Raw genomic sequence first — 25,447 nt, forward strand, 5'->3', positions numbered from 1 at the left:
TAATTGTGGGGTAATGTCTGCTTGGAAGGCCTAGTTTGTCTTTTTAGTACTTTCAAAGAAGAAACAACTTACAACATACATAGGCTTGGCAATTGTGGCTCAGCCGTGGTAAGGACAGAACACTTTTCAATCTAACCTTTTTTTATTATTATTATTAACAAAGTGTTAACAAAGAAGTCAGTTATCATAAAGATTTGCTCACAAGTAAACAAAGCCAAGATAGTTAAGCATATTGGTTTTATTTACTTGTTGTGTAGTAAGACACACTAAGGCATTTACTGAGAAAGAGATGTTAGGACCTGGGCATCCCAAGTGTTCCATAGGAGCTAATAATTGTCCTTCCTACTTCCTTGGGATGATGTAATGAGATGACACAAGAACCAGGAAGAAAGAAGTAAAACGTACATGAGCAAACTCCTGCCAGCCAACAAATTGAATCCCAAAGACATTTCCAGTGTACTTCACCAGCAGAAAGAAAGAAAATCATAAGAGATAAATCATTTGCTTCAGCCCAGGAACTGAGCCTGAAAACCAGTCACTGAAAAGACTGGCGATTAAGGAAAGATCCAGAAGCATTATGTAGCAGGCGTAAATCTTACATGCAAAAACTTAAGTGGGCAAGAAATGTTCTTATTTATTTCTATTTGAATCATACCTTAAGCACTTAAGCTACAAGATTGGCAGCAATTTTTGTTTAAGCTACAACTGAGACTCGTTTCTTCCAAGAATTATGCCAAGGAATCTGGAGGGACTTAAGCAGAACCAGAACATTGGAGAGGTGCACCTAGTTCACTAGTCTACACTGGATACATCTAGAGTATTCTTACAGTGCCATTAGACGTCAGGTCTTTGCTCCTTTGAGCCTCCTAGCAACTCTGGGGTGGTGGGGAGACTGGGAACCTTAGGCTGCCAGTGGGCACATTTCTCAACCATATTTTCTGAAGTCTGGCCACCTCCCCAAAATATTGCGTGCCAAGCAGAAGGGAGGGAGGGGCCATTGCTGTTTATGGGAACTACAGACTTCTATCCTCTAACCAGCCAAGGAGAAATATTCTTCCACCATTTCTTCCCTATAGATCTCTGCCCATCTCTATCTTATGCTGTCCCAACTAGCCTTTTCAAAGAGTTTCATTTTTGACTCTAATAAATACTTTTAAATCTCAAAAAATGTTTCATTTTTATAAGACAGTGAACATTTCATTTAAACAGTGTCTGCTTTTTGCCATGTATTACTATAAGTTTTCCATAACAAAACATCTCCATAACATTGTTCAAAGACAAAAGATTCCAGTAACCAGAAGGATACACTACACTGGACACTAGTGATCTTTTTTGCCCATTTTAAAGTCTCTTAACTTCTCCTGACAGGGTCTCCACCACCCCCATGTGATCAAAATAGTCATAAAAAATGATTGATCACAAAATCTGGGCTCACTAAGTTTGCCCTGATTATTTTACAGTAAGAGAGCTAACTACCCATTTAAGTGCCATTGAATTTGTTTTTCCAAAGGTAGAGCCATGCAGCCACTGAATATTTAAAACTAACGAACAATATCCCAAACAAGGAAACATAATAAAATGTTCCTTATCATTACAGTCAGTCCTTGTCATATATCTTCTGCTAGATTTTGGGTTAGCAGTCTGCTTTCATGAAACCATCTGCTTCCAAACTAAAGTGATCTGGAATTCCTGACTGGTTCTGCTCCACTGATAAGATGAAAGCTATCTAAATTATATCACCTCAGAAGCCTGTCTTCTTAGAAATGTCAGTAGTTTTAACTACCTATTACAATCCTTTTCCCTAGTGTTCTGCAAACAATTGTTTTTTGCAAACAAAAAAGCTTTTGTCCATAGCTTATAGTAGAGCCTGAAGGCAAACATCAGAGTAAAGCAAAGCTTTCTAGAGATGACAGATACTCAGTGGTTGTGCCTACCGAAACCACTAATATCAAAATAAAAGAAAAGCAAAATTGCCTATTGGGTTACTATATATACCTATTTCAAAAAAGATTAGATCACTATTTCTTCTGAAAATTAAACAGCAAGAACATTGCCAAACCTCCAGAGACTTCCCACAGGCTGAAAAATTTCTGCAATATTTATATTAATTACATTTACCTATAGGAATCTAACCTCGGGAAAACTGAACATCTCTTCTCAGATATGACAGCTCCTCTCATAAAATTCTTAAAATAGTAACATATTAGACAAACCTAATCATTTTTAACATCTCTTTTTATAAGATGAAAGAATAAATCTGATTTTCTAGAGACCCTCTAGTAAATTTCAAGGATAACTTTTGGTATAAAGAATATTCTTAAATGTTTAAATTTTTTTTAAAGTTAGGGTTGATCTTTAGAAGGCAAAGTTAAAAGATTTACCGCCAAAAAAAAAAAAAACTGGGCACTGGATTAACATAAGATCATGAGTATTTGAAAAATAAGACTGGTTACCTAATTTTTTTTTCTTTTTTTGACAGGCAGAGTGGACAGTGAGAGAGAGAGAGACAGAGAGAAAGGTCTTCCTTTTTTACTGTTGGTTCACCCTCCACTGGCCGCCGCGGCTGGCGCATCACGCTGATCCGAAGCCTGGAGCCAGGTGCTTCTCTTGGTCTCCCATGCGGGTGCAGGGCCCAAGGACCTGGGCCATCCTCCACTGCACACCCGGGCCACAGCAGAGAGCTGGCCTGGAAAAGGAGCAACCGGGACAGAATCTGGTGCCCCGACCGGGACTAGAACCCCATGTACCAGTGCCGCAGACGGAGGATTAGCCTATTGAGCCGCGGCGCTGGCCACCAAATTTTTCAAAATGACAATAAAATAGGCCAGCGCCGCGGCTCAATAGGCTAATCCTCCGCCTTGCGGCGCCAGCACACCGGGTTCTAGTCCCGGTCAAGGCGCCGGATTCTGTCCCGGTTGCCCCTCTTCCAGGCCAGCTCTCTGCTATGGCCCAGGAGTGCAGTGGAGGATGGCCCAAGTGCTTGGGCCCTGCACCCCATGGGAGACCAGGAAAAGCACCTGGCTCCTGGCTTCGGATCAGCGCGATGCGCCAGCTGCAGTGCGCCGGCCGCAGTGGCCATTGGAGGATGAACCAACGGCAAAAAGGAAGACCTTCTCCGTCTCTCTCTCACTGTCCACTCTGCCTGTCAAAAATAAATAAATAAATAAAAATAAAAAAATAAAATAGTTGAAAATGAGTATGATTATAAATAAGTTTTGTCCATTTGTAGATGAAGCAATTTGTTCTTTGCTTTTTTATTTCTTATTTTATTTTTTTTATTTTTTGCCAGGCAGAGTTAGACAGTGAGAGAGAGAGAGAGAGTGAGAGGGAGTTATAGACAGTGAGAGAGAGATAGAGAGAAAGGTCTTCCTTCCGTTGGTTCACTCCCCCAATGGCTGCCACGGCCAGCGCTGCACCGATCCGAAGCCAGGAGCCAGGTGCTTCCTCCTGGTCTCCTATGTGGGTGCAGGGGCCCAAGCACTTGGGCCATCCTCTGCTGCACTCCCGGACCACAGCAGAGAGCTGGACTAGAAGAGGAGCAACCGGGACTAGTACCTGGTGCCCCAACCGGGACTAGAACCTGGAGTGCCAGCACCTCAGGCGGAGGATTAGCCAAGTGAGCCGCGGCGTCGGCTGCTTTTTAATTTCTTTAAGTAATCAAAAGTAAACATAAAGCACACAAAGGGGCAGATTATACAATAAGAATAAAGTTTCATATTATATGGAAATTATTAATCAGTATCACAGAAATAAGCTCTCCAAATTTGAATTCAATAAAGTTTTAACATATTTCTCATTTTAGACATATTATAAACCAAGGCAAATAAAGGTCACCTTCAAAATTTTGTCCTTTATTGTGCTCTTTTATAATCTAGAGCAAACTGACATCTAACTTTAGAACAGAGTGGTTCCCCTGTAAGGGTCCTTGAGACCTTGTAAATGGGTCTGCAAGGTCAAAACTATTTTCATAATAATATTATTTTCTCTCTTTTTTTTTATTATCCTTCTCTTAGTGAACAATGGATTTTTTCCAGCAGCTAAATGACGTGTGATATCTTGTCAGATTGAATGCAGCAGATATGAGAATAATGAGCTTCTGTAAGCCCCCAGTGCTCCTACCTGACTCTGGGTTTCAGAATGTCAGAAAAGACTTGTTGCTTCAATGAGTGGACCAAACTTAATAAAGATAATTCTCAGCCTTGGACACTGTGTCTGATAGAAGCTGTCCCTCTGTCCCTAGGAGCATGAAGCACTCCTTCCTGGTCAAATGGAATGAAAAGTAAAATATGTTCACTCATTTAGAAAATATATAATAAGCACCTGCTCTCCAAACTCTGGATCATAACTTTAAGGCTCTGCAGATGTGGCCTCTGCCTGTCTGCAACGTTATCTTATTCTTATGCCTCTCTTACTCCTGCACTACTTCTGCTGCCTTCTTGTTTTTTTTTTTTTTTTTTTTTTTTCAAGATACACTCTTTACTCCATTACCAGCTTTCATATGTGTCCTCTTTCTGGAATTCTCTTCCCTCCACACTTCACATGCCTGAGTCCATGTAATCCTTCAGGGCTTAACTAAGATATCATCACCTAATCTAAAATGACATTTCCTTATTCTTCACTCCACCTCGTTATTCTGTATCCTACCGTCTGTTCCTTTCTTTCATAGCATGTACCACAAATTGTAATTACTTGATTTGCTGGTTACTTATTTTTGGCTTTTCTTCCTCACTCAATAAAATATAAGAGGATATCTTTGTGTTGGGAAACAAATCTGCCTTGTTTACCATAAAATCCTCAGCACATATAGAATTCCTGATGTTTAATAGTCACTCAAAACTCTGAACTAACAAGTGGACAAGTGAACTCCATGTGCTAGTCCATAGGGATTCATTGCATAGATATATAAAAAATTCATGGGGCAGGCACTGTGGCGTGGCGGGCATCCCAAGTGGGCACTGGTTTGAGGCCCAGCTGCTCCTATTCCAGTCCAGCTCTCTGCTATGGCCTGTGGCGGAGAAGGGGCAGTAGAAAATGGCTCGGGTGCTTGGGGCCCTGCACCTGTGTGGGAGACCCAGAGGAAGCTCCTGGCTTCTGCTTCAGGACAGTCCAGCTCTGGCCATTGCAGCCATTTGGGGAGTGAACCAGAAGATGGAGGATCTCTCTCTCTCTCTCTCTCTCTCTGCCTCTGCCTCTCTCTCTCTCTCTCTCTCTAGCTCTGCCTTTCAAATAAATAAATATTTTTTAAAAAAATTTAAAAAGAGATAGATCCATGTACCCACAAAATTTGTAGCCCAGCGGAGGATATATACCCGTTTTCAGGCCATCGCAGTATAGTCCAAGTACATGATGTCAGGACATAACACTATCGAAACACCTAAGAAAGTCTGGAGATTTCTCCTGCTATGATGAAATAGCATAATTGGACCTACCCTCCCACCAAGAATATCTATAGAAGCTGTACAACCGCTTCTCGGTCTTTTGGCTAAGATCAAGTATCGAAGCTACACAAAAGTCTCTAAAGAAGAAAAAGAAAAGGCAGATAGATGTATAAGAGATCAACCAAGACGGCCAGCATTGAACTCACTAAGATCACAGAGAAATGTGAATCACTGAGGTAAAACTGGAATTCTTCTAGCATTTACCAGTTCCTCTTGGCTTAGGAGAGAGGTCAGGGGAGAGGTGTAATGGTCAAAGAGGCCAAGAAGCGAAGCATCAAAGAGTAGCAAAGAAGCAAATAAAATAAGCAGAATTTTCATCCATCTCAGGAATTCAGCACCTGCCATGGAAGAGGGGCTCTAGCAAATATCTCAGGCTTTCAGTTTAAACCCTTGAAGAAGTTCCAGGAATAAGAACAAACTGGAAATAAGCTAGCCTAGAAGGCCTGAAATCCAGCACCAAATTATCTCAATTCCCACTTATCCCAAGATAACCGGAGTTTACTTTAACTGCCAGAATAAATTGAATCCCTTCTGGAGGAACTTGTCATTATCTGGAACCTCTTTTCATTATATGTTAGGGCTTCACTTTTTAAAATTATCAGACATATCAGAAATAGAACAAAATGACTAAAAATTCAGACAAGAACGAACTGATAAAATAGCCCTAAAAGTGATCCTGTTATTTATATTGCTTCACATATACTTTACTTCTTGTATGTTTAAGAAAAAGAAATGGGGCCAGCACCGTGGCTCACTTGGTTAATCCTCCGCCTGCGGCGCCAGCATCCCATATGGGCGCCAGGTTCTAGTCCCGGTTGCTCCTCCTCTTCCAGTCCAGCTCTCTGCTGTGGCCCGGGAAGGCAGTGGAGGATGGCCCAAGTGCTTGGGCCCTGCACCCGCATGGGAGACCAGGAGGAAGCACCTGGCTCCTGGCTTCACATTGGTACAGCGCACCAGCCGTAGCGGCCATTTGGGGAGTGAACCAACGGAAGGAAGACCTTTCTCTCTGTCTCTCTCTCCACTGTCTAACGCTATCTGTCAAATTAAAAAAAAAAAAAATTATGAGAATTTCACTAAAAAATTGGAATCTATTCATAAGAACCAAAGTTTTGGAAAAGGGTTAGTCCAACGGAAGGAAGACCTTTCTCTCTGTCTCTCTCTGTCACTGTCTAACTCTCCCTGTCAAAAAAAAAAAGGGGGGGGGGAGTTAGTAAGTATGGAAAAAAAGCATAAAGGATAAATGGAGTAGTATGAGTGGTCTACATATGTGTAATTGAAATTCAAGAAGAAAAAAAAAGACTGAGGAGAGGAAATATTTAAGAGATTCTGGATTAGTCTTGCAAAACCTATAAAATATCAAGCCAGAGATCCAAGAATCTCTACTAATCTCAAGAAGAATAAATACAAAGAAACCTACCTACATAATCATAGTAAAACTACTAAAAACCAAAGACAAAGAGAAAACCTTACCACAAGGACACATTACCTTTAATAAATAAAATTAACAGAGATGACTTAAATGAAAATGACAGAACCCAAAAAACAATGAATGATCTTTGTAAAATGAAGGAAAAAATCATTGCCAATATGGAACTAAATATCCAGAAAAAAAAATGCCTTCAAAAATGCAGGTGAAATAAAGGCAGTTTTCACCAGATGAAAACGGAGCAGACCTATACTCAAGGGAGTTTTTTAAGCAGAAGGATTATGGAAATGTGGAAAGGAACAAAGAGCAAAATAGCATTAGAAGTCAGTAAATGTAAATGAATGTTGACAGTATAAAACAATAATATCTTGTAAGGTTTAAAATATATGTAAGTATTATGTATGAAATATAGAGTATACTTTATATATAGTATATGTGGGAAAATATATAATAGAGTTAAAATATATTTAAATATATGTACAAATGAGTATTCATTCAAAATGTATGTAAAATATGTAATATATACAGCATAAAAAGAGGAATAGAGTTAATGTTGTTTAAGGTTCTTATATTACCTGGGAAGTGATAAAAGGATGCATTTTGTAATCTCTAAAATAAACACTAAAATAATATAAGAATATGTAACTAATAAACTAACAGAGGAAAAGGAAATAAAGGAACAGATATTTGATGACTCCTAAAGAAGGTGTGGAAGAAGAAAAAAGGGAAAACAGAAGTGACAAATAGAAAACAAATAGTTTAGTGATAGTTTAAAATGTGGGAGCAAACTGTTGAAATCTTTACTTAATGTATGCTAAACTGATCTTCTGTATATAAAGAGAATCGAAAATGAATCTTGATGTGAATGGAAGGGAAGAGGGAGTGGGAAAGGGAGGGTTGCAGGTGGGAGGGACGTTATGGGGGGGAAGCCATTGTAATCCATAAGCTGTACTTTGGAAATTTATATTCATTAAATAAAAGTTAAAAAAAAAAAACAAATATAGCTGTAATCATGCTAAATACAAACTAAGTCCTACAACTAAAAATTGTCATTCTGGGTTATCTGTAAAAACCAGCCAATTATATGCTGCTTATAGACACTTAAATATAAGGACATAGAAAAAAAAAGTAAAAGTTTAGAAAAACAGTAGCTGGTATAACTATATTAATATTATAAAAAATTGAAAGGATTACTAGATATTAGAGGGGCATTTAGTCATTTTAAATGGTTCTGTTCACCAGACATATATCACAATTCTAAATTTAGCATATCTAATACTATAACCTCAAAATAAAAATAAGTAATTTATCATTCCAGCCTTGGGAGTTGTGAGGAGGCTGAGAAGACAAATGAGGCTGAAATAAGGGTGGGATGGGGGGTAAGCAGAAGGAAGAACATTTTTCAAAGACTGAAGGCAAGGGAGTTTCAGAAACTGAATGCAGGGGAGGGCATTTAGCACAGAGCTAAAACACCCTTTGGGATGCCCACATCTCCTAATGGAATACCTGGGCTCAAATCCCAGTTCCACTCCTGATTCTAACCTCTTGCTAATGTACCCCCTGGGAGGCAGCAGGCCATGATTCAAGTGGGGGAGTCTCTGCCATTCACGTGGGAAATCCTGATTGAGTTCCATGTTCCTAGCTGCAGCTTCCCAGCCCCAGCCATTGTGAGCACGTGGGACATGAACCAGTAGTTAGGAGATCTCCTGCTCTTTGAGTCTCTCTGCCTTTCAAATAAATTTTTTAAATTTTCAAAAAGAAGAAGCTGAATGAAATATAGTTTTGGTTAAAATATAGAAAGAGTGGGAAGAGAGTTGCCTGATGAGAACAATGATTTGTAATGGGGACTAGAAAGTGCAGGAATATTAGCTGTGATTAAAAGATGCAGCTTTTTCCTAAAAAGCAGGAAGTTATTGAAGTGTTATATAATCAGTTGCTCAGAGGCCCTGTCTCACTGCTGAACAGAGAATGAATTGGAGGAGAGTGGGACCACTGGCAGCGAGACCTATTGCAATAAACCAGGAGACACGATGTTGGCTAGGGGTGTGAGATGGAGAAAAGAGAACACATTTTTTAAGTAAAATAAACTGTTTCATAGATTGTGAAATATTTAAAAGTTTGCTAGGTTACTAGGCTTGGTTTTAGGTTAGTGAGTAAGAAATTCAGTAATAGGCCGGCGCCGCGGCTCACTAGGCTAATCCTCTGCCTTGCGGCGCCGGCACACCAGGTTCTAGTCCCGATTGGGGCGCCGGATTCTGTCCCGGTTGCCCCTCTTCCAGGCCAACTCTCTGCTGTGGCCCGGGAGTGCAGTGGAGGATGGCCCAAGTGCTTGGGCCCTGCACCCCATGGGAGACCAGGAGAAGTACCTGGCTCCTGCCATAGGATCAGCGCGGTGCGCTGGCCGCAGCGCGCTGGCCGCGGCGGCCATTGGAGGGTGAACCAATGGCAAAGGAAGACCTTTCTCTCTGTCTCTCTCTCTCACTGTCCACTCTGCCTGTCCAAAAAAAAAAAAAAAAAAATCAGTAATAGACCTAGAGGCTGTATCTCGTGAGAGAAGATTTAAAGTCTGCAGTTTTCCCTTTGTGTCTAACCACAGGACAGTGTAGCTATTCATTTCTAGAGATCACGTTTTGTCAGATCTCTCTAGGTTGGTCATTGCTGCAGGCTTTTATTTACAGAATATGAGCTGCAGTAATCCAACTTCCTTAGTTTTCTGTCTTAGAGTTCCCTCCCTGGTTTTCATTTTAGTTGACTTTTTTTTATGTTTGGCAACCTGTGGGCAATTATCCATGTCTCTCTTAAAGAAATGTATGTTATTTGAAATCCATTAAGCAGAATTATGTAGGGCACATACAAGGGTACTTCAAAAAGTTGATAGAAAAAATGAATTAAAAGATATGTTTATTTTGTTACAACACATCTATGAAATCCAGGCATAGTTTTTTTCTTCATATACATTTCCATGAACTTTTTGAAGTACACTAATACTTATGGCTTCTCTGCCTAGGCACAATATCTTAAGGCATATATTACTTAGCATCCTTTCTCTGCCTGAAACAGAGCCAGCTACTTACAGGCAGTGGTATTGTACATGAATATATTTAAATTGTTGCTCTAAACCCCACTGGAAAGCGCTTTGAGGGCAAGGACATGTTCTCTTTTGTAGAAGGCTTTACCCCCTGTACCTACCTTGGTACTTAGCATATACCAGGTTCTTAACTCATATTTATTGAATGAATAAATGAATAAGGGAAGAATGAAGGAATGTTAAACAAATGAACTTCACTAAAATTAAATTTTTTTTCATTTCAGTCTTATCAGTTCATTTCATTGTCATTTAAAGTTGGAAGTCTGATGTTAAATGTTTGAGAGTAAGGCGATCATTCTTACTGTTTGCAGGACTATCTCAAGCAGGTGCTGGACATTGACCTTCACGCTCAGATCCATTTTGGCAGAGTTTTCATGAAACCAGGGTATGAAAACAATATTGTTATTTCATATACAGGGTTAGTTTGGCTTGCTTTAACTAAGTTTTAAATGCTTTCCTTCTTTGCACTTTCTATTACAGACTTTCTAGCCCAATGAAATAAATTTTATATCAGAATACTTTCTTAAGTGCAACTCATTTGAAGAAGTCATCTTCTTTATGCATCATTGAGTTTGATATAAAGAAAGCAACTTTCCAAACTTTTTCTCCTTTCTAATTCCCATGTAGCGTTCCTTCTTTCTCATGTTCTCTTTCTCCCCATACTACTTTCTCTCATTCTTTAACAGTGTGCATGAAAACTCTCAAATATATACAAACATTGGAAACACAATCAGCACCTTCACTTGCTCATCCCCCAGCCTCAGTTACTGAGAACATTTTTCTGTCACTGTTTCATCAATCTCCTCCCCCAACCCTGCCTTTCTTGGGGGAGGGTGGGCTGGATTGTTTTAAAGAACATTCTAGATATCATGTCATTTTGGTATACATCTCAAATAATAGCACCATTCTCTAATATACCTATGATGGTGTTACCATACCTAACAAAATAAACAATAATACTTTAATATCTTCTAATACTCTGATCATATTCAGATTTCTCCCAAATGTCAAGAAAAAGAATATCTTTTTATAACTGTTTTGTTTGAATCAGCATTCAGGTAAGGTCCACTCATTGTATTTGGTTGTTAAGTCTCTCTTAAATGAAATATTTACTCTTCTCTCCCTTTACTTTGGTTATGCCACTGACTTGTTAGAGAAACTGGATTACATTTCCTAATGAAAGGATTTGGTTCCCGCTTGTATCTAACATGTCCCCCTATCTCTGGTATGTTCTATAGATTGAAAGGTAGATATAAAGACTTAATTAGATTCAGATTCCATTTTGTTTTCCTTTGCAAGAATACTTCACAAGTAGGGTTTCTCACTGCCTCCTGCTGCCTCCCAGAAGGAAGGAAAATTAACCATATACCAAGATCTGCATGTCTCCTAAAACTAAGAACCCCTAAGTAAGGGCGAATGGAGGGAGGTTCTGTTATCGAGTGCAAATACTCAAAGAAGGCCAAACAATGGTGTTGATGAGATATGTCTTTAAGCAGTAGCTTGCCTGGCCATTCCCCTGCCACTCTGAATTTTTTATCCCTATTCAAAGCTCTCAGTGTATGGGTGAGTGTTCAGTGCACCTCCACACTGTCAGCAACAACAGTAATGGTGCTTTGGTCAGAACTATAACCTAATGATGTTCATGAGAACCCCAGTAGTGAGGGGAAAATTCCCAGCTGTTTAAATGGGCGCCGCCAGCAGATTCTAGAATCCTTGTAAATGTTGCGATACTCCTCCTTGTTTCTGATTGATTGGGCACTTAATGTCAGCTGTAGGACAGAGACCAGGCTTTACCTTTATGATGCAGCTGTTTTCTAGGATGGAGTTCAGTTTATGCCTAATGCTGTACGCCAAATTTGATAGAAGTTAGAATTCTTGGTGTTATATTTCTGCAGTTGCCTGTTGAGTGAGCACCAATATAGCTGCTGCTAACAAAGCCTTTTGGTTATTGAAACTGTGGGATTTAGGCCGGCACCGCGGCTCACTAGGCTAATTCTCCGCCTTGTGGCACCGGCACACCGGGTTCTAGTCCCGGTCGGGGCACCGGATTCTGTCCCGGTTGCCCCTCTTCCAGGCCAGCTCTCTGCTGTGGCCAGGGAGTGCAGTGGAGGATGGCCCAAGTCCTTGGGCCCTGCACCCCATGGGAGACCAGGAGAAGTACCTGGCTCCTGCCATCGGATCAGCGTGGTGCGCCGGCTGCAGTGCGCCAGCCGTGGCGGCCATTGGAGGGTGAACCAACAGCAAAAGGAAGACCTTTCTCTCTCTCTCTCTCTCACTGTCCACTCTGCCTGTCAAAAAGAAAAAAAAAAGAAAAGAAACTGTGGGATTTGGATCATTCTTGTCAAGGAAAGTAATTTGTTATAAGCAAATATTACGATGCTACATGTGTGCAGGTTTGTTCCCTCCTATCTCTATGGCATTACTAATTTGATTAGAATACAGAGGACATCCATGTCACCATGCTTTTCACTAACCTCAGAAATTGAACTGATGGTTCCCTTTGCAATGGCAATGAAGCTGATATTACTTGCCCTCACACCTAGAAGAGAATTATTTGTGTGATATCAATTACTTAAAATACTCCAAGTACCTATAATGGTATTCTTTATACTCTTTTTTTTTTTTCAGTCTATTCTTGACCACTTGCTTCAGCTTTAAGAGGGCCTCAATTCCGAGTGTCTACTATTTTCCCTTAAAGTCACAACACTCTCTGGCCTCAGTCATTGTATAAATGCTGTTAAATACTAATCTAGAGAGGAGAGTTGAACGACAGGTGTTTTGCTGCAAGGAAATGGCCTTCCAAAGCTTGAACAGAAACTTCAAGTCTAGCAATAGGATACTCATAATGATTATGCAGAATGACAAAATGTTTTATTGTAAAAGGAATATTTTTAAATGAATACTTTTAAGATAAATCATATTATGTGCAAGATGCAGAAGATGATTTAAATTGGCCTTGTAATTTAAATTGACTTTAAATACAATAGAAGGAAAAAGATATTATGCAATCCCTTCTCACTCTTATTATCTGTGGGTTAGTTTGCCATGGTGAAGTGGTTTAGAAATTTAAGTGGGCTTCCTTTAAATGGTCAGAATTTTATACTCTCTAAAGGTAATAACTTAAAGCTAATTGCTACTTAATACTAGAACAAAAAGAAATATAAAAAGCTCAAATACAATTTAGCTTTGCTCTTCAGACACACAGTGCATTGAGAATGAAATTAACCTTTTATTTGAAAGACAAAGATACTCAGAAAAGCATTTGTTGTTTGGAACCAGATGCACCAATTCCTGGTGGTGTTTTTTTTTTTTTTTTTTAAGATTTGTTTTACTTATTTATTTTAAAGAGTTACAGAGAGGTAGAAACAGAGAGAGAGAGAGAGAGAGAGAGAGGTCTTTCATCTGCTGGTTCACTCCCCAAATGGCCACAAGGGCCAGAGCTAAGCTGATGCAAAGCCAAGAGCCAGGAGCTTCCTCCAGGTCTTCCATGTGGGTGCAACGGCCCAAGGACTTGGCCTTCCTCCACTGCTTTCCCAGGCACATCAGCAGGATGCTGAATTGGAAGTGGAGCAGTCAGGACTCGAACCTGCACCCATATGGGATGCTGGCACCGCAGACCGGGGCTTTAACCTGCTGCGCCATAGCACCAGCCCCACAGATTCCTGTGTTTGTGGATCATCTACAGTGAGCAAAACTGTTCTCAAGAATACATACTGGACATTATTTTTATCACACAATAACAATAATTGCCGAATAATCCATCCTTAAATCTATAGGACAATGCAATCTCATTCCTATAAAACATAATAAAAAATCAGGAAGTAAGCAAAACAAGCCTCAGAGTAGCCAAAATAGATGTCACCAAGTCTATCTATCACTTCACTTCCCATCCTATGCGAATTTTATCCAAATATAGAGCCATCAAGTTAGAACAACCGTGGGTCACATCTTGGTTCCTGCATCTAAAAAATGGAATGATAGTTATCATCTCATGAGATTGTGCTGAGATGTAAGTGAAATAGTTGGAGTAATGCACAGATGTTACTTGTAAAGCAGTGATTGTTGTGGTGCAACAGGTTGAGCCACCGCCTGTTACACTGGAATCCCGTATCAGAGCACCAGTTCAGGTCCTGGCTGCTCCACTTCCAATCCATCTCCCTGATAATGTACCTGGGAGGCAGCAGAAGATGGCTCAAGTGCTGGGGTCCCTGCCACCCATGTAAGACACCTGGATAGAGTTCCTGGTTAGCTTCACCCTGGCCCAGAAACATGGTGGCCACTTGGGGAGTGAACCAGAGGATGCAAGATCTCTTTCTTTGTGTCTTTCCCTCTCTCTCTGTCACTCTGCTTTTCAAGTAAATAAAATAAATCTTTAAATGAATAAAATAAAATAGTTCCATCGTTACTATATTCATCATTCTACAATATGACAATTACCCTGGTTCCCATACCTAAATCAGCATTCAGGGTTGAGAGGATGGCAGGCTGGCATTATAGGGGAGTCACAGGTAAAACTAGGGTGAAAAAGACAGAAGCAAGAATGACAGAAGGACGGCAGTAAGGGAGCTTAGTGTAGAGTGAAAACAACCCACAGTACCCTCGTGACCTAACATCACTGCATTATGGCAGGATCACGTAAGGCAATAATGATAGCAATGGTATAAAAAAAAAGTCAGTGTCCCTGCATTATTACAAAAGGGAATGAGGGAGTTATCCTTTTTTTTTTTTTTTTTTTTTTTTTTTTTTTTTTTTTTTTTGACTGAGTTAGACAGTGAGAGAGAGAGAGACAGAGAGAAAGGTCTTCCTTCCATTGGTTCACCCCACAAATGGCTGCTACAGCCGGCGCGCTGCGCCCATCCGAAGCCAGGAGCTAGGTGCTTCCTCCTGGTCTCCCATGTGAGTGCAGGGCCCAAGCACTTGGGCCATCCTCCACTGCCCTCCCAGGCCACATCAGAGAGCTGGACTGGAAGAGGAGCAACCAGGACAGAATCCAGTGCCCCAACCGGGACTAGAACCCAGGGCGCCGTTGCCGCAGGTGGAGGATTAGCCTAGTGAGCCGTGGCGCGTGCCAAGAGTGATCCATTTTTGAAAGATCAACCTGCAAAAATAAATATATACAGTTTGGATGCTTAAAAGTATAACTTTCCAACTATATGGAAATTTCAGCATTCCCTAAAGATGCTTCATCACTCAAGTTTCATTAATATAAGAGTTTTAGCTAAAATTCTACATGAGATGTAATAGGGGAAAAAATCACTATTCTCAACTACTCACTCCCTCCCTGCTGCTCACCCTTCACCTCCCCCCCGCAATAAGAGTTGTGTCAGAATTATAAGGAAATATAATTTGATCATTTTTAAAAATTATTGTTGCCTTAGTTTTGTTCTAGTCAGGATGTTGTATTTATTTGGATATTTCAAAAGTCTCCCTTGATAGGGAGCTTTTATGTGTGTTGTTGAGTATAGTTTTGTATAGTTTTAAAAGATAAGAAATATTCATCTTGAACAATAGGGAGACGACATATATTATGAGGCAGTCTTTGACAATAAGAATTATTATAAATCTGTAGTAAAAATAGTAGACTATTAACTGTAGGGATGGGAAACTTGGGAACGCCAGGATTCAAAGTACATTTTTATAATACTAGCAAGAAAAAAAAATAAGGTACACAAAACCAAGAAGTTTGATTACTTGAAAACTGAAGATGCTAAAAAATATATTTAGGTACTCCTGAAATATTTCAGAGTATCAAGGTTTAAAGGTGAATTAACAAACAAGTATTTTTATTTAAGTGATCTGTATGGGTAGCCACATAGCAAGAAAACTGGAGTACTTAATTGACTCATACCATTTTGGTGATCACTAACAAGTTACCTCTTTTTTCTCTAGCCTGCCAACAACATTCGCTACTTTGGATATCGATGGTGTAAGAAAAATTATCTTTGCACTACCTGGTAAGAATAATTGGAACTGATTTTTATGGAAAAAGTGATCAAAGACTTTTGAACTGCTCACATTACCAAGTCCCCTATCAGATCACTTGACATGGAATCTGAAAGACCTGGGCTCAAGTCTCAGCTTTACTAACCCACAATCATTTAACCTCTCTGAGGCTGTTTCTTTACCTGTCAAAACAGAAATAATACCTACGTCATAGGGTTGGTATGAAAATAAAAGTACACGTCATCTTCCAAAGCACTTCCCAATCCCTAAGGTGATAATCGAATGTTAGTTGTCACATCATCTTTCTGGAGCACCTGCCTTTTCCTCACAGGAAATTGATTGTGGTTAGCAGTCCAGTCACTTCTCACAATGGAAATATTGTGCTCAAGGATCCAAAGAGCCTTGAGTCACCTATGCAAATACTAGATCAAAAAAACACTAAACTCCCTCTGGTCCTTGCAAGGTTGGGTTAGTTGAGGGGAGAGAGTCCAGGGAAGATGAGGTTACTGGTAATGGTGCTTCTCAGCCAGATCCCCCTCGTGGGTCTGACATCACATCACTCCCTACCAGCTCCCCCGTGAACACAAACTCTCAGCATCAGAATGTCGAAAAAGCAAAGTGATTCATGTACAAAGATTTTCAAAGTCAATTTTTTTTATTTGCAGCCATGCATTTAAAGTCAATATGATGAATCTTGACCAATTTTTAAGCAGTTTGGAACTTTTATGTATCTACTTGTTATTTTTTTACTTTTAAAATTACCCTCTGATAATTCTGCCCAATTCCCTATTGTTTGGCACAGATTCCTTCAGAAAATAACTGATTTATTACTTTCAGATTCATAAGCCTCATAGCTTTAGACTACTTGCTTGCTTTGTATAGTAAGTAAATCTCAAAGTAGAGATATAAGGAAGAGAGGAAGGCAGAAAAATTCTGAACTTTAAAAGCAATTTTAAACCCATATCAATAAGCATAAGAGGAACCGGCACTGTGGTGCAGTAAGTTAATCCTCCACCTGTGGCGCCGGCATCCCATATGGGCGCCAGGTTCTAGTCCCGGCTGCTCCTCTTCCAGTCCAGCTCTCTGCTATGGCTTGGGATAGCAGTGGAGGATGGCCCAAGTGCTTGGGACCCTGAACCCGCATGGGAGACCAGGAAGAAGCACCTGGCTCCTGGCTTCGGATCAGCGTAGCTCCGGCCATTTGGGGAGTGAACCAACGGAAGGAAGACCTTTCTCTCTGTCTCTCTCACTGTCTGTAACTCTACCTGTCAAATAAATAAATAAATAAATCTAAAAAAAAAAAAAGAAAAAAGACCAAAGGCCACCACAACAGCCAGCACGGATGCTGTTATTTTTTATTAAAAAAATAAGCATAAAAGATTACATTTTTATCATATAGGAAATTTTAAAACATTTTTATTTTAGCTTATTTGAAAGGCAGAAAAACAGAGACAAAGATCTTCCATTTTCTGGTTCCCTCCCCAAATACCCACAACTGCCAGGCCTGGACCAGGTGGAAGCCAGAAGCTGGGAACTCCATCTTGGTTTCTCGTGTGGGTGGCAGGAACTCAACTACTTGAGTCATCACCTGCTGCCTGCCAGGGTGCCTGTTAGCAAGAAGCTGGACTGGGCACTTGAAGTAGGCACTCAGTATGGGATACAGGCATTCCAAGCATACTTCTAATCACTATGCCAAATACCCACACTCATATAGAAAATTTTGAGAGAGAAGACATGTAATTAAAATAGTCTTCAAAATGTACCTAGAACATGAAACTTCTTAGGGCCTTTAATATTTCTTTGAATACTCTGAACATCATCATCTAAAGAAATGTGCTCCATGCCCTAGCTTTCGCTTGCCTAAAAGAGACTCTATTTTGTCTACTGAAGTTCCTATTTAAACTACAACAGGGACAGTGTTGTGGCATAGCAGGTAAAGCCACCACCTGCAGTGCCGGCATCCCATATGGCTGCTGGTTGGTGTCGGGCTGCTCCACTTCTGATCCAGCTCCCGGCTAACATGCCTGGGAAAGCAGCAGAGGATGGCCCAAGTGCTTGGGACCCTGTACCCCCGTGAGAAACCTGGAAAAATTCCTGACTCGGTTTAGGACTGGCCCAGCCCTTGCTGTTGTGGTCACTGGGGCGTGAACCAGGAGATAGAAGACCTCTCTGTGTCTCTCCCTCTCTCTCTACCTTTGCCTTTCAAATAAATAAAAATAAATCTTAAAAAAAAAAAATCCTTGTCTTTCCCCATCTCCCCCATCTCTCTCTTCCCTCTCTTTCTTGATCTACTTAAGAAGTTAAAAAATTAAAATCTGTTTTCAAATTGCTACTTTAATTTGAAACTTCCTCTGAGCAGCCTAAATAGGCCAAAAGAGGGCAGCATATGTTCAGATTGTTGAAACAGCTAAGTGGTGAAATTTACAAGGATTTTCAGTTTCTGCTGTCCTGGGGGCCATGCATTTAAAGCTGTCAGTAACCTTGAAAAGTTTTAAAGCAGTCTAAATGTTTACTGGGGCAAGCATGTGGCCTAGTGATTGAGACACCTGTTTCCCTATCATAGTATGTGGGCTCAATTGTTGCCTCAAGATCCAGATTCCAATTCATGCCAGAGCAGACCCGGGGACACAGTAGATGGTAGCTCAAGTGCTTGGGTACCTGCCACCCATGTGGGAGACCTGGATAAAATTCCTGGCTTCTGGATTGGGCATGGTCCAGTCCTGGCCACTGTGAGCATCTGGGAAGTGTACCAGCAAACAGGAGCTCTCTCTGTTTCTCTGCATTTAGAATAAGAATAAATTAATTATTTAAGAAAAATTTTAAATTTTGTGTACTTACTTGCTATATTCTTAACTTTAAAATCACTACAGTGACACTTGTTCACTATTTGTTACGAAATACAGAGAAGCATAAAGAAATATTACTATAGTTGCCCATCTACCCATAAATAACTGCCATTTACAACATTTGGGTTTTTTTTTAAAGATTTATTTTAGCCGGTGCTGCGGCTCACTAGGCTAATCCTCCGCCTAGCGGCGCCGGCACACCGGGTTCTAGTCCCGGTTGGGGCGCCGGATTCTGTCCCGGTTGCCCCTCTTCCAGGCCAGCTCCCTGCTGTGGCCCGGGAGTGCAGTGGAGGATGGCCCAGGTGCTTGAGCCCTGCACCCCATGGGAGACCAGGAAAAGCACCTGGCTCCTGGCTCCTGCCATCGGACCAGCGCAGTGCACCGGCCGCAGCGCGCCGGCCGCGGCGGCCATTGGAGGGTGAACCAACGGCAAAAGGAAGACCTTTCTCTCTGTCTCTCTCTCTCACTGTCCACTCTGCCTGTCAAAAAAAAAAAAATGATTTATTTTATTTATTTGAAAGAGTTACAAGCCAGCGCCGCGGCTCAATAGGCTAATCCTCCGCCTTGCGGCACCGGCACACCGGGTTCTAGTCCCGGTTGGGGCGCCGGATTCTGTCCCAGTTGCCCCTCTTCCAGGCCAGCTCTCTGCTGTGGCCCAAGAGTGCAGTGGAGGATGGCCCAAGTGCTTGGGCCCTGCACCCGCGTGGGAGACCAGGAGAAGCACCTGGCTCCTGCCATCGGATCAGCGCAGTGCGCCGGCCGCGGCGGCCATTGGAGGGTGAACCAACGGCAAAAGGAAGACCTTTCTCTCTCTCTCTCTCTATCTCTCTCTCACTGTCCACTCTGTCAAAAAAAAATCAATTAATTAATTTTTTTTAAAAAAAGAGAGAGCTACAGAGAGAGGTAGAGACAGAGAGAGAAGTCTTCCATCTGGTTTGCTCCCCAGATGGCCACAATGGCAGGAGCTGCGCCGATCCAAAGTCAGGAGCCAGGAGCCTTCTATGTCTCCCACATGGGTGCAGAGGCCCAAGGACTGGGCCATCTTCTACTGCTTTCCCAGGCCATAGCAGAGAGCTGGATAGGAAGAGGAGCAGCCAGGACTAGAACCGGCACCCATATGAGATGCCAGCACTTCAGACCAGGGCTTTAACTTGCTGCGCCACAGTGCCGGACCCACAACATTTGATTTTAATCCTTACAGTTCTTTTTCTTATATAGAGCAACTCATTATTTATATGGTAATTTTTTAAAGATTTATTTATTTGAAAGAGTTACAGTGAAAGAGAGAGAGAATCTTCCATCTGCTGGTTCATTCCCCAGATGGCGGGCAACAGCCAGGGCTGGGCCAGGCCAAAGCCAGGAGCCAGGAACTTCATCTGGGTCTCCCATGTGGGTGGAGGGGCCCAAGCAATTGGGCCATCTTTCACTGCTTTTCCTAGGCTATTAGCGTAGAGCTATCATTAGCATAGATAGGAAGTGGAACAGCCAGAACACGAAGTGGCGCCCATATGGGATGCTGGTATTGCAGGCAACAGCTTTATCCACTATGTAACGCCAACCTATATACAGTAATTTTATAAAGCAGAACTATTAGGAGAATTTTCTAATCATTAGTAAACAATGACTTTTTCCTTTTGTTTTTCTGGGAAAATTTCTATTTGCTTATATTTTGAGGTGAGAGAAAAGTAATTGATTTTGATTAAATTCTGCCATTCTAGTGGACAACTCATTTTTCCATTGAAATTATTAATATCACTCATCTCATTTTGAAATTTAAAAAAAATTTCATCCTTAACTACTTTTGAAGGTGTAGTTTTAGCTATTGGGAAGCTAAATTGATCATTGCCTTTTACTCTAATGATGTAATTAATGGCACTTGGGCTAAAGGAAGATAAAAATTTTATAGCCCATTCCCCACCTCCAGTATATAATTCACATACCACTGTATAAATTACTTAATAAAATTTGAATTTTAGAACTAGAAGGAATCTTGACAATCATGTAATCCAAACCTTTCATTTTATACATGAGTAAAATTAGTATCAAAAAGGTTTGAGAGGTAGGGGTGGGAGTATGGTGCAGCAGGTTAAGCCCCTACTTGGGATGCCTGCATCCGATATTGACACACTGGGGATCAAGTCCCACCTCCTCTTCTGATCTAGCTCCCTGCTAATGTACCTGCCAGGCTAATGCACAAGATGATGGCCCAAGTACGTAGATTCTTGCCACTCATATGGGAGGCCCAGATGGAGTTCTTGGCTCCTGGATTTTGTTTTGTTGTGTTTTTTCAAGATTTGTTAATTTATTTGGAAGGCCGTGCTACAGAGAGAGAGTGGGAGGCCAAGAGAAAGAGATCTTCCATCCATTGATTTACTCCCAAATGGCAGCTGTTGAAGTAAATCAGCAGGTGGAAGATCTCTCTCCCTCTCCCCCGCCCCCCGCCTTTCAAGTAAATAAAAATGAATAAAAATTTTAAGTAAATAAAAGTACTTGCCAAATTCATGTAGCTTAGTTAGTTACTTTATGATACCACAGAAGCAACCAAATGTATTACTCTTAGGCCAATGGTTTTGTTTGTTTACCTTTTTTCATAGCCGATCCTTCATTCCAAATTCATGACACACCTAGATTTCTTCTTGGAGAAGTACAGTTAAATTCTTCAAATTCTTATAACTTTAAAAGAACTTGGTATTTGTATTGGTCTGCCTGGGCTTCCACAACAGAATGCCATAGCCTGGATGGTTTAAAAACCATCAGCTGCCACTTAGGACACCAAGGCTTCCGCGCTACCAGCAGATGATGACTTCAGTGCTTAAAGTCTTGCCACCCACATGGGGGACCCAGATGGAGTTCCTGGTTCATGGCTCCTGGCTCTTGGCTTCAGCCTGGCCCTCATCTGGCTGTTGTGGCCACTTGGAGAGTGAACTAGACTATGGAAGATCTCTCCTCTCTGAATCTCTGCCCTTCAAGTAAATAAATCTTTAAGAAAAGGAAGGAAGGACCATGGAAGGAAGGAAGGGAGAGAAAGAAAGAGAGAAGGAAATAGAGAGAGAATGAGAGAAGAAAAGAAAGAAAAAACAAAAGAATAACAAAAACCAGAAACTTATTTTATCACAATTGTGGAGACTGGAATTCTAGATCCAGGTGCCAGCAGGGTTGGTTTCTGGTAAGCACTCTCTTCCTGCATTACAGATGGCCACATTCAACCTTGTGCTCACATGGCCTTTCCTCTGTGCACACACACCCCTGGGGACTCTTCCTCTTCCTCTTCCTCTTCCTCTTCTTCTTCTTCTTCTTCTTCTTTTTTTTTTTTAAGATTTGAAAGGCAGAGTTACAGAGAGGCAGAGAAAGAGAGAGAGAAAGAGAGATCTTCCATCCTCCAGTTCACTCCCCAGATGGCCACAAAGGCCAGAACTGTACCAATCTGGAGCCAGGAGCCAGGAGCTTCTTCTGGGTCTCCCACAAGGGGCAGGGGCCCAAGCACTTGGGCCATCTTCTGCTGCTTTCCCAGGCCATGGCAGAGCTGGATCGGAAGTGGAGCAGCTGGACTCGAACTGGCAGCCATATGGGATGCCGGCACTGCAGGCGGCAGCTTTACCTGCTATGCCACAATGCCAGCCCCTCTTCCTCTTCTTGTAAGGACACCAGTCCTATTGGGTTAGGTCACACCCTTAGGATCTCATTTAACCTTAAGGCCCTGTCTCCAAACAGTCACATTGGGACTTAGAACTTGACCATAAGAACTGGAAGGAATGGGTGGAGACAGTATTCATCTTCAAGTCCTTTCACATCTTAAACCATTTTGTTTCTTTTTTAATTTAAAGTAATTTCTGGGTAGGGAAGATAATAGATAAATTTCCTATTCTCACCTGTGTTTTCCAATTTTGGAGTAACAAACATTACTATAGTAATTTTATTTTAAAATGCTTTAAAAATAGCAAGTAGATGTATAAAACTCAAACTATTTTAAAACTGAAGATTGGCAGTGACTCTCAGGAAAGCAGAAATAGTGTTAAACAGCTTCTGGGTATCAGAAATCTCTTTTACTGGAAGATCCAAATGTTTGTGCCTTCTGAGGCGTTTGGTTGTCTACACCTGTATTCTAGCACCCTGTTGGGTTCAAGGCGACTCAGAAAAGGAAGACTAGTGGCTAGTCACTCCCGTATAGACAAACATAATTATTTGGCAAATTTGTATGTGGTGCACGATAAGTAACTGTTTGGTTGACTTTCAGGGAATCCTGTATCAGCCGTGGTCACCTGCAATCTCTTTGTTGTGCCTGCACTGAGGAAAATGCAGGGCATCTTGGATCCTCGACCAACCATCATCAAAGCCAGGGTAATGTTGCCTAATGATTAAAAACCACAGCTGAATCTCGGTAAAAATGGAGAATGTGATTTCCTAACTTACCAAAATAAACATCCAGAATTTTATATTAATTTTTATGGAAATTGTGATTATATTCTCCCCTTCATGATAAAAAATGGAGGGACAGGGTCACTTTTAGTCCTCTCCTACGTGACTCCATATAGGAGTTCAGAGAGCAAGGCTTAAAAGTTTAAACACATGCTGAGCTGAATGGAGCAAAGGACAAGAATTATCTCCTCTCAGGTAAAGACAGCAGCAATTAACCTGGTTACTTTTTTGTGACCTCAATGATAAATTTCAAATAATTCAGAAAGAAACAACCAAAGAACGCGAGACTCTGGTGATTCAGGTGGAAGGAATAACCATACTTCTTAGAAGAAGACCATTAAGGCTGGGAAGTACACCTGTGGTAAAAGTCACTTGGAAGTAAAGAATCCCCAGCCCCACAAACACTAACTTTAATCTGACTTAACTACTACTCAACTAATTTTGTTATACAATTTCTGCACTACTCATGAAAAACTCAGCAATATAGACTTCAGTATCAAACCGTTACTTTTCAAGAGCTCTTATACAAATTTAGATATGATAGAATTCTAAGGTTAGCTGACGAGAGGGATATAAAACATAGAACAGAAAATATTAATGAAATGTTACTCTGAAGAAACACAGGATAAAAACATTTTTTAAAACCCAGGCATTAGATATTTTTAACATTGACCTTCTAAATGAGGAATGGGGAATGCCTGGCCTGCAGGCTGTGTAAGACCTGCAAAATCATTTGGCCTATCCCTGCCAAGACAGCTGCAGGCAGGACTTGAAATTCAGTAAATCTACAGCAGGCTAATTTTTAAGTTGATAATTGGCCTATGAATGATGTTATTAAATATCCAAATGACCCTTGGCAGAAAAAGGCTCCCTACCCCTGTCTAAACTAGGATATGAAGAGGTCATCTTCATTTTTTAAATTCACTTAAATTCAACTAGAGTTTTAAAAATAAACTTAATTGAAATTGAGTGAACAAAGGAAAAAAGTCATCAATGAACAAAAAGGTCAAGAGGTCAGATGTGTGCAGCTTGGATTTAGAGTCACATCAGTAAAAGGCGAAAGATTTATATGATCTGAAGAGAAACCAGAGTATTAGAGTCACATCAGCAACACTGAATTTACTGTTTTCATATTTGCTAAATAAAAAAAAAAAAAAAAAAAAAAACAAGAAAAATCCACATTGCTATGAGAGAAAGAGGGACTTTGACTTTGCAAAGCTTTTATAAATCCTTTCATATCATTTTAACATCCACCTTCCCTTCTTTAAAACTGACATGATGGTAACTACCTATTCTGACAACAGCAAGGTGATGCCATAGAATCAAACTGATGCTTGTACGTTGTTCATGATGCTGCCCATTTCCTATCCGCTCCAGGAATTAAGAACTGGTTCCAGAAGAAGTCAGACACCTTTCACCCATAGCTGTGTCACTGCAACTGCAAGCGTGGGTCATCAGTGTGCTTGGCTGCTTGGCTCCTATTTTTCTTCCCCTTAATCACCTATATACCTTTGCTGACAAAACTGCCACTTTGGATCATAACCGTGTTCATCACTTACTTGAAACAGTAAATCTTAGTATCTCTATTTTCTGACCACACAAGATGCAGCTTACAGAAACCATGTATTACTGTTCTCCAAAACAGATGCCACACTCATTGCCTGCACCAGTTTTTTGAGGAAGTAAAGTGGATGTTAAATGCTGGTACTTTGATGTTACCATCCTATGGATAGTGTAATCCTGCATTATTTTTAACAAGTCAGTACAGAAGATGTCATTCTTTTATATCAAAGCATTCAGAAGAGCATCAGTTTAAAATATTTTACATATTTCCTTAATCATTCATGGTTGAAGGTGAAACACTCCTGATTTTCAGTACATAATCAAAAATATAATTCTAAAAAAATTACAATTCTAGCAATTAATCAAATATAATTATTGACCCAGTCTTTCAAGGACAGTCTATCATGTGTTTGCTCAATATCCCATCAAAGCATCCTGTACTGCACTGGTTCTCACCATTTTTCTCTAGGAACATAACTGAGGTAATCCCTTTAATATTAACAACTTGCCTCATGGAGTAATTACAAGATGAAAAAATAGGGAGTGAACCAATGGATGGAAGCTCATGCGTGCTCTCTGTTTCTCCCTTTCTCTCTGTAATTCTTCATTTCAAATTACAAAGAAACCTTTCTATAAAAAAATAAAGACGAAGAGATGGAAAGGGAAAATACCATCACCTCATATGCTCCCAGAGCAGGGGGAGACTGCACGTTATAACCACCAGTCT

General features: G+C 40.7%; 1 protein-coding gene across 21 annotated transcripts in view; it reads left to right on the top strand.

Moving 5' to 3' along the window:
- GPHN (gephyrin) overlaps window positions 1-25,447 on the top strand; it is a 566,685-nt gene that overhangs the window by 534,370 nt on the left and 6,868 nt on the right. For all 21 annotated transcript variants that reach the window (XM_070065103.1, XM_070065105.1, XM_070065109.1 and 18 more), the window contains 3 exons: window positions 10,264-10,337; window positions 15,842-15,906; window positions 22,976-23,079. In XM_070065103.1, the coding sequence (XP_069921204.1) occupies window positions 10,264-10,337; window positions 15,842-15,906; window positions 22,976-23,079 (243 nt within the window). The remainder of the gene's footprint in view (window positions 1-10,263; window positions 10,338-15,841; window positions 15,907-22,975; window positions 23,080-25,447) is intronic.

This window comes from Oryctolagus cuniculus, chromosome 20, assembly GCF_964237555.1.
Source record: "Oryctolagus cuniculus chromosome 20, mOryCun1.1, whole genome shotgun sequence".
Classification (NCBI taxonomy): domain Eukaryota; kingdom Metazoa; phylum Chordata; class Mammalia; order Lagomorpha; family Leporidae; genus Oryctolagus; species Oryctolagus cuniculus.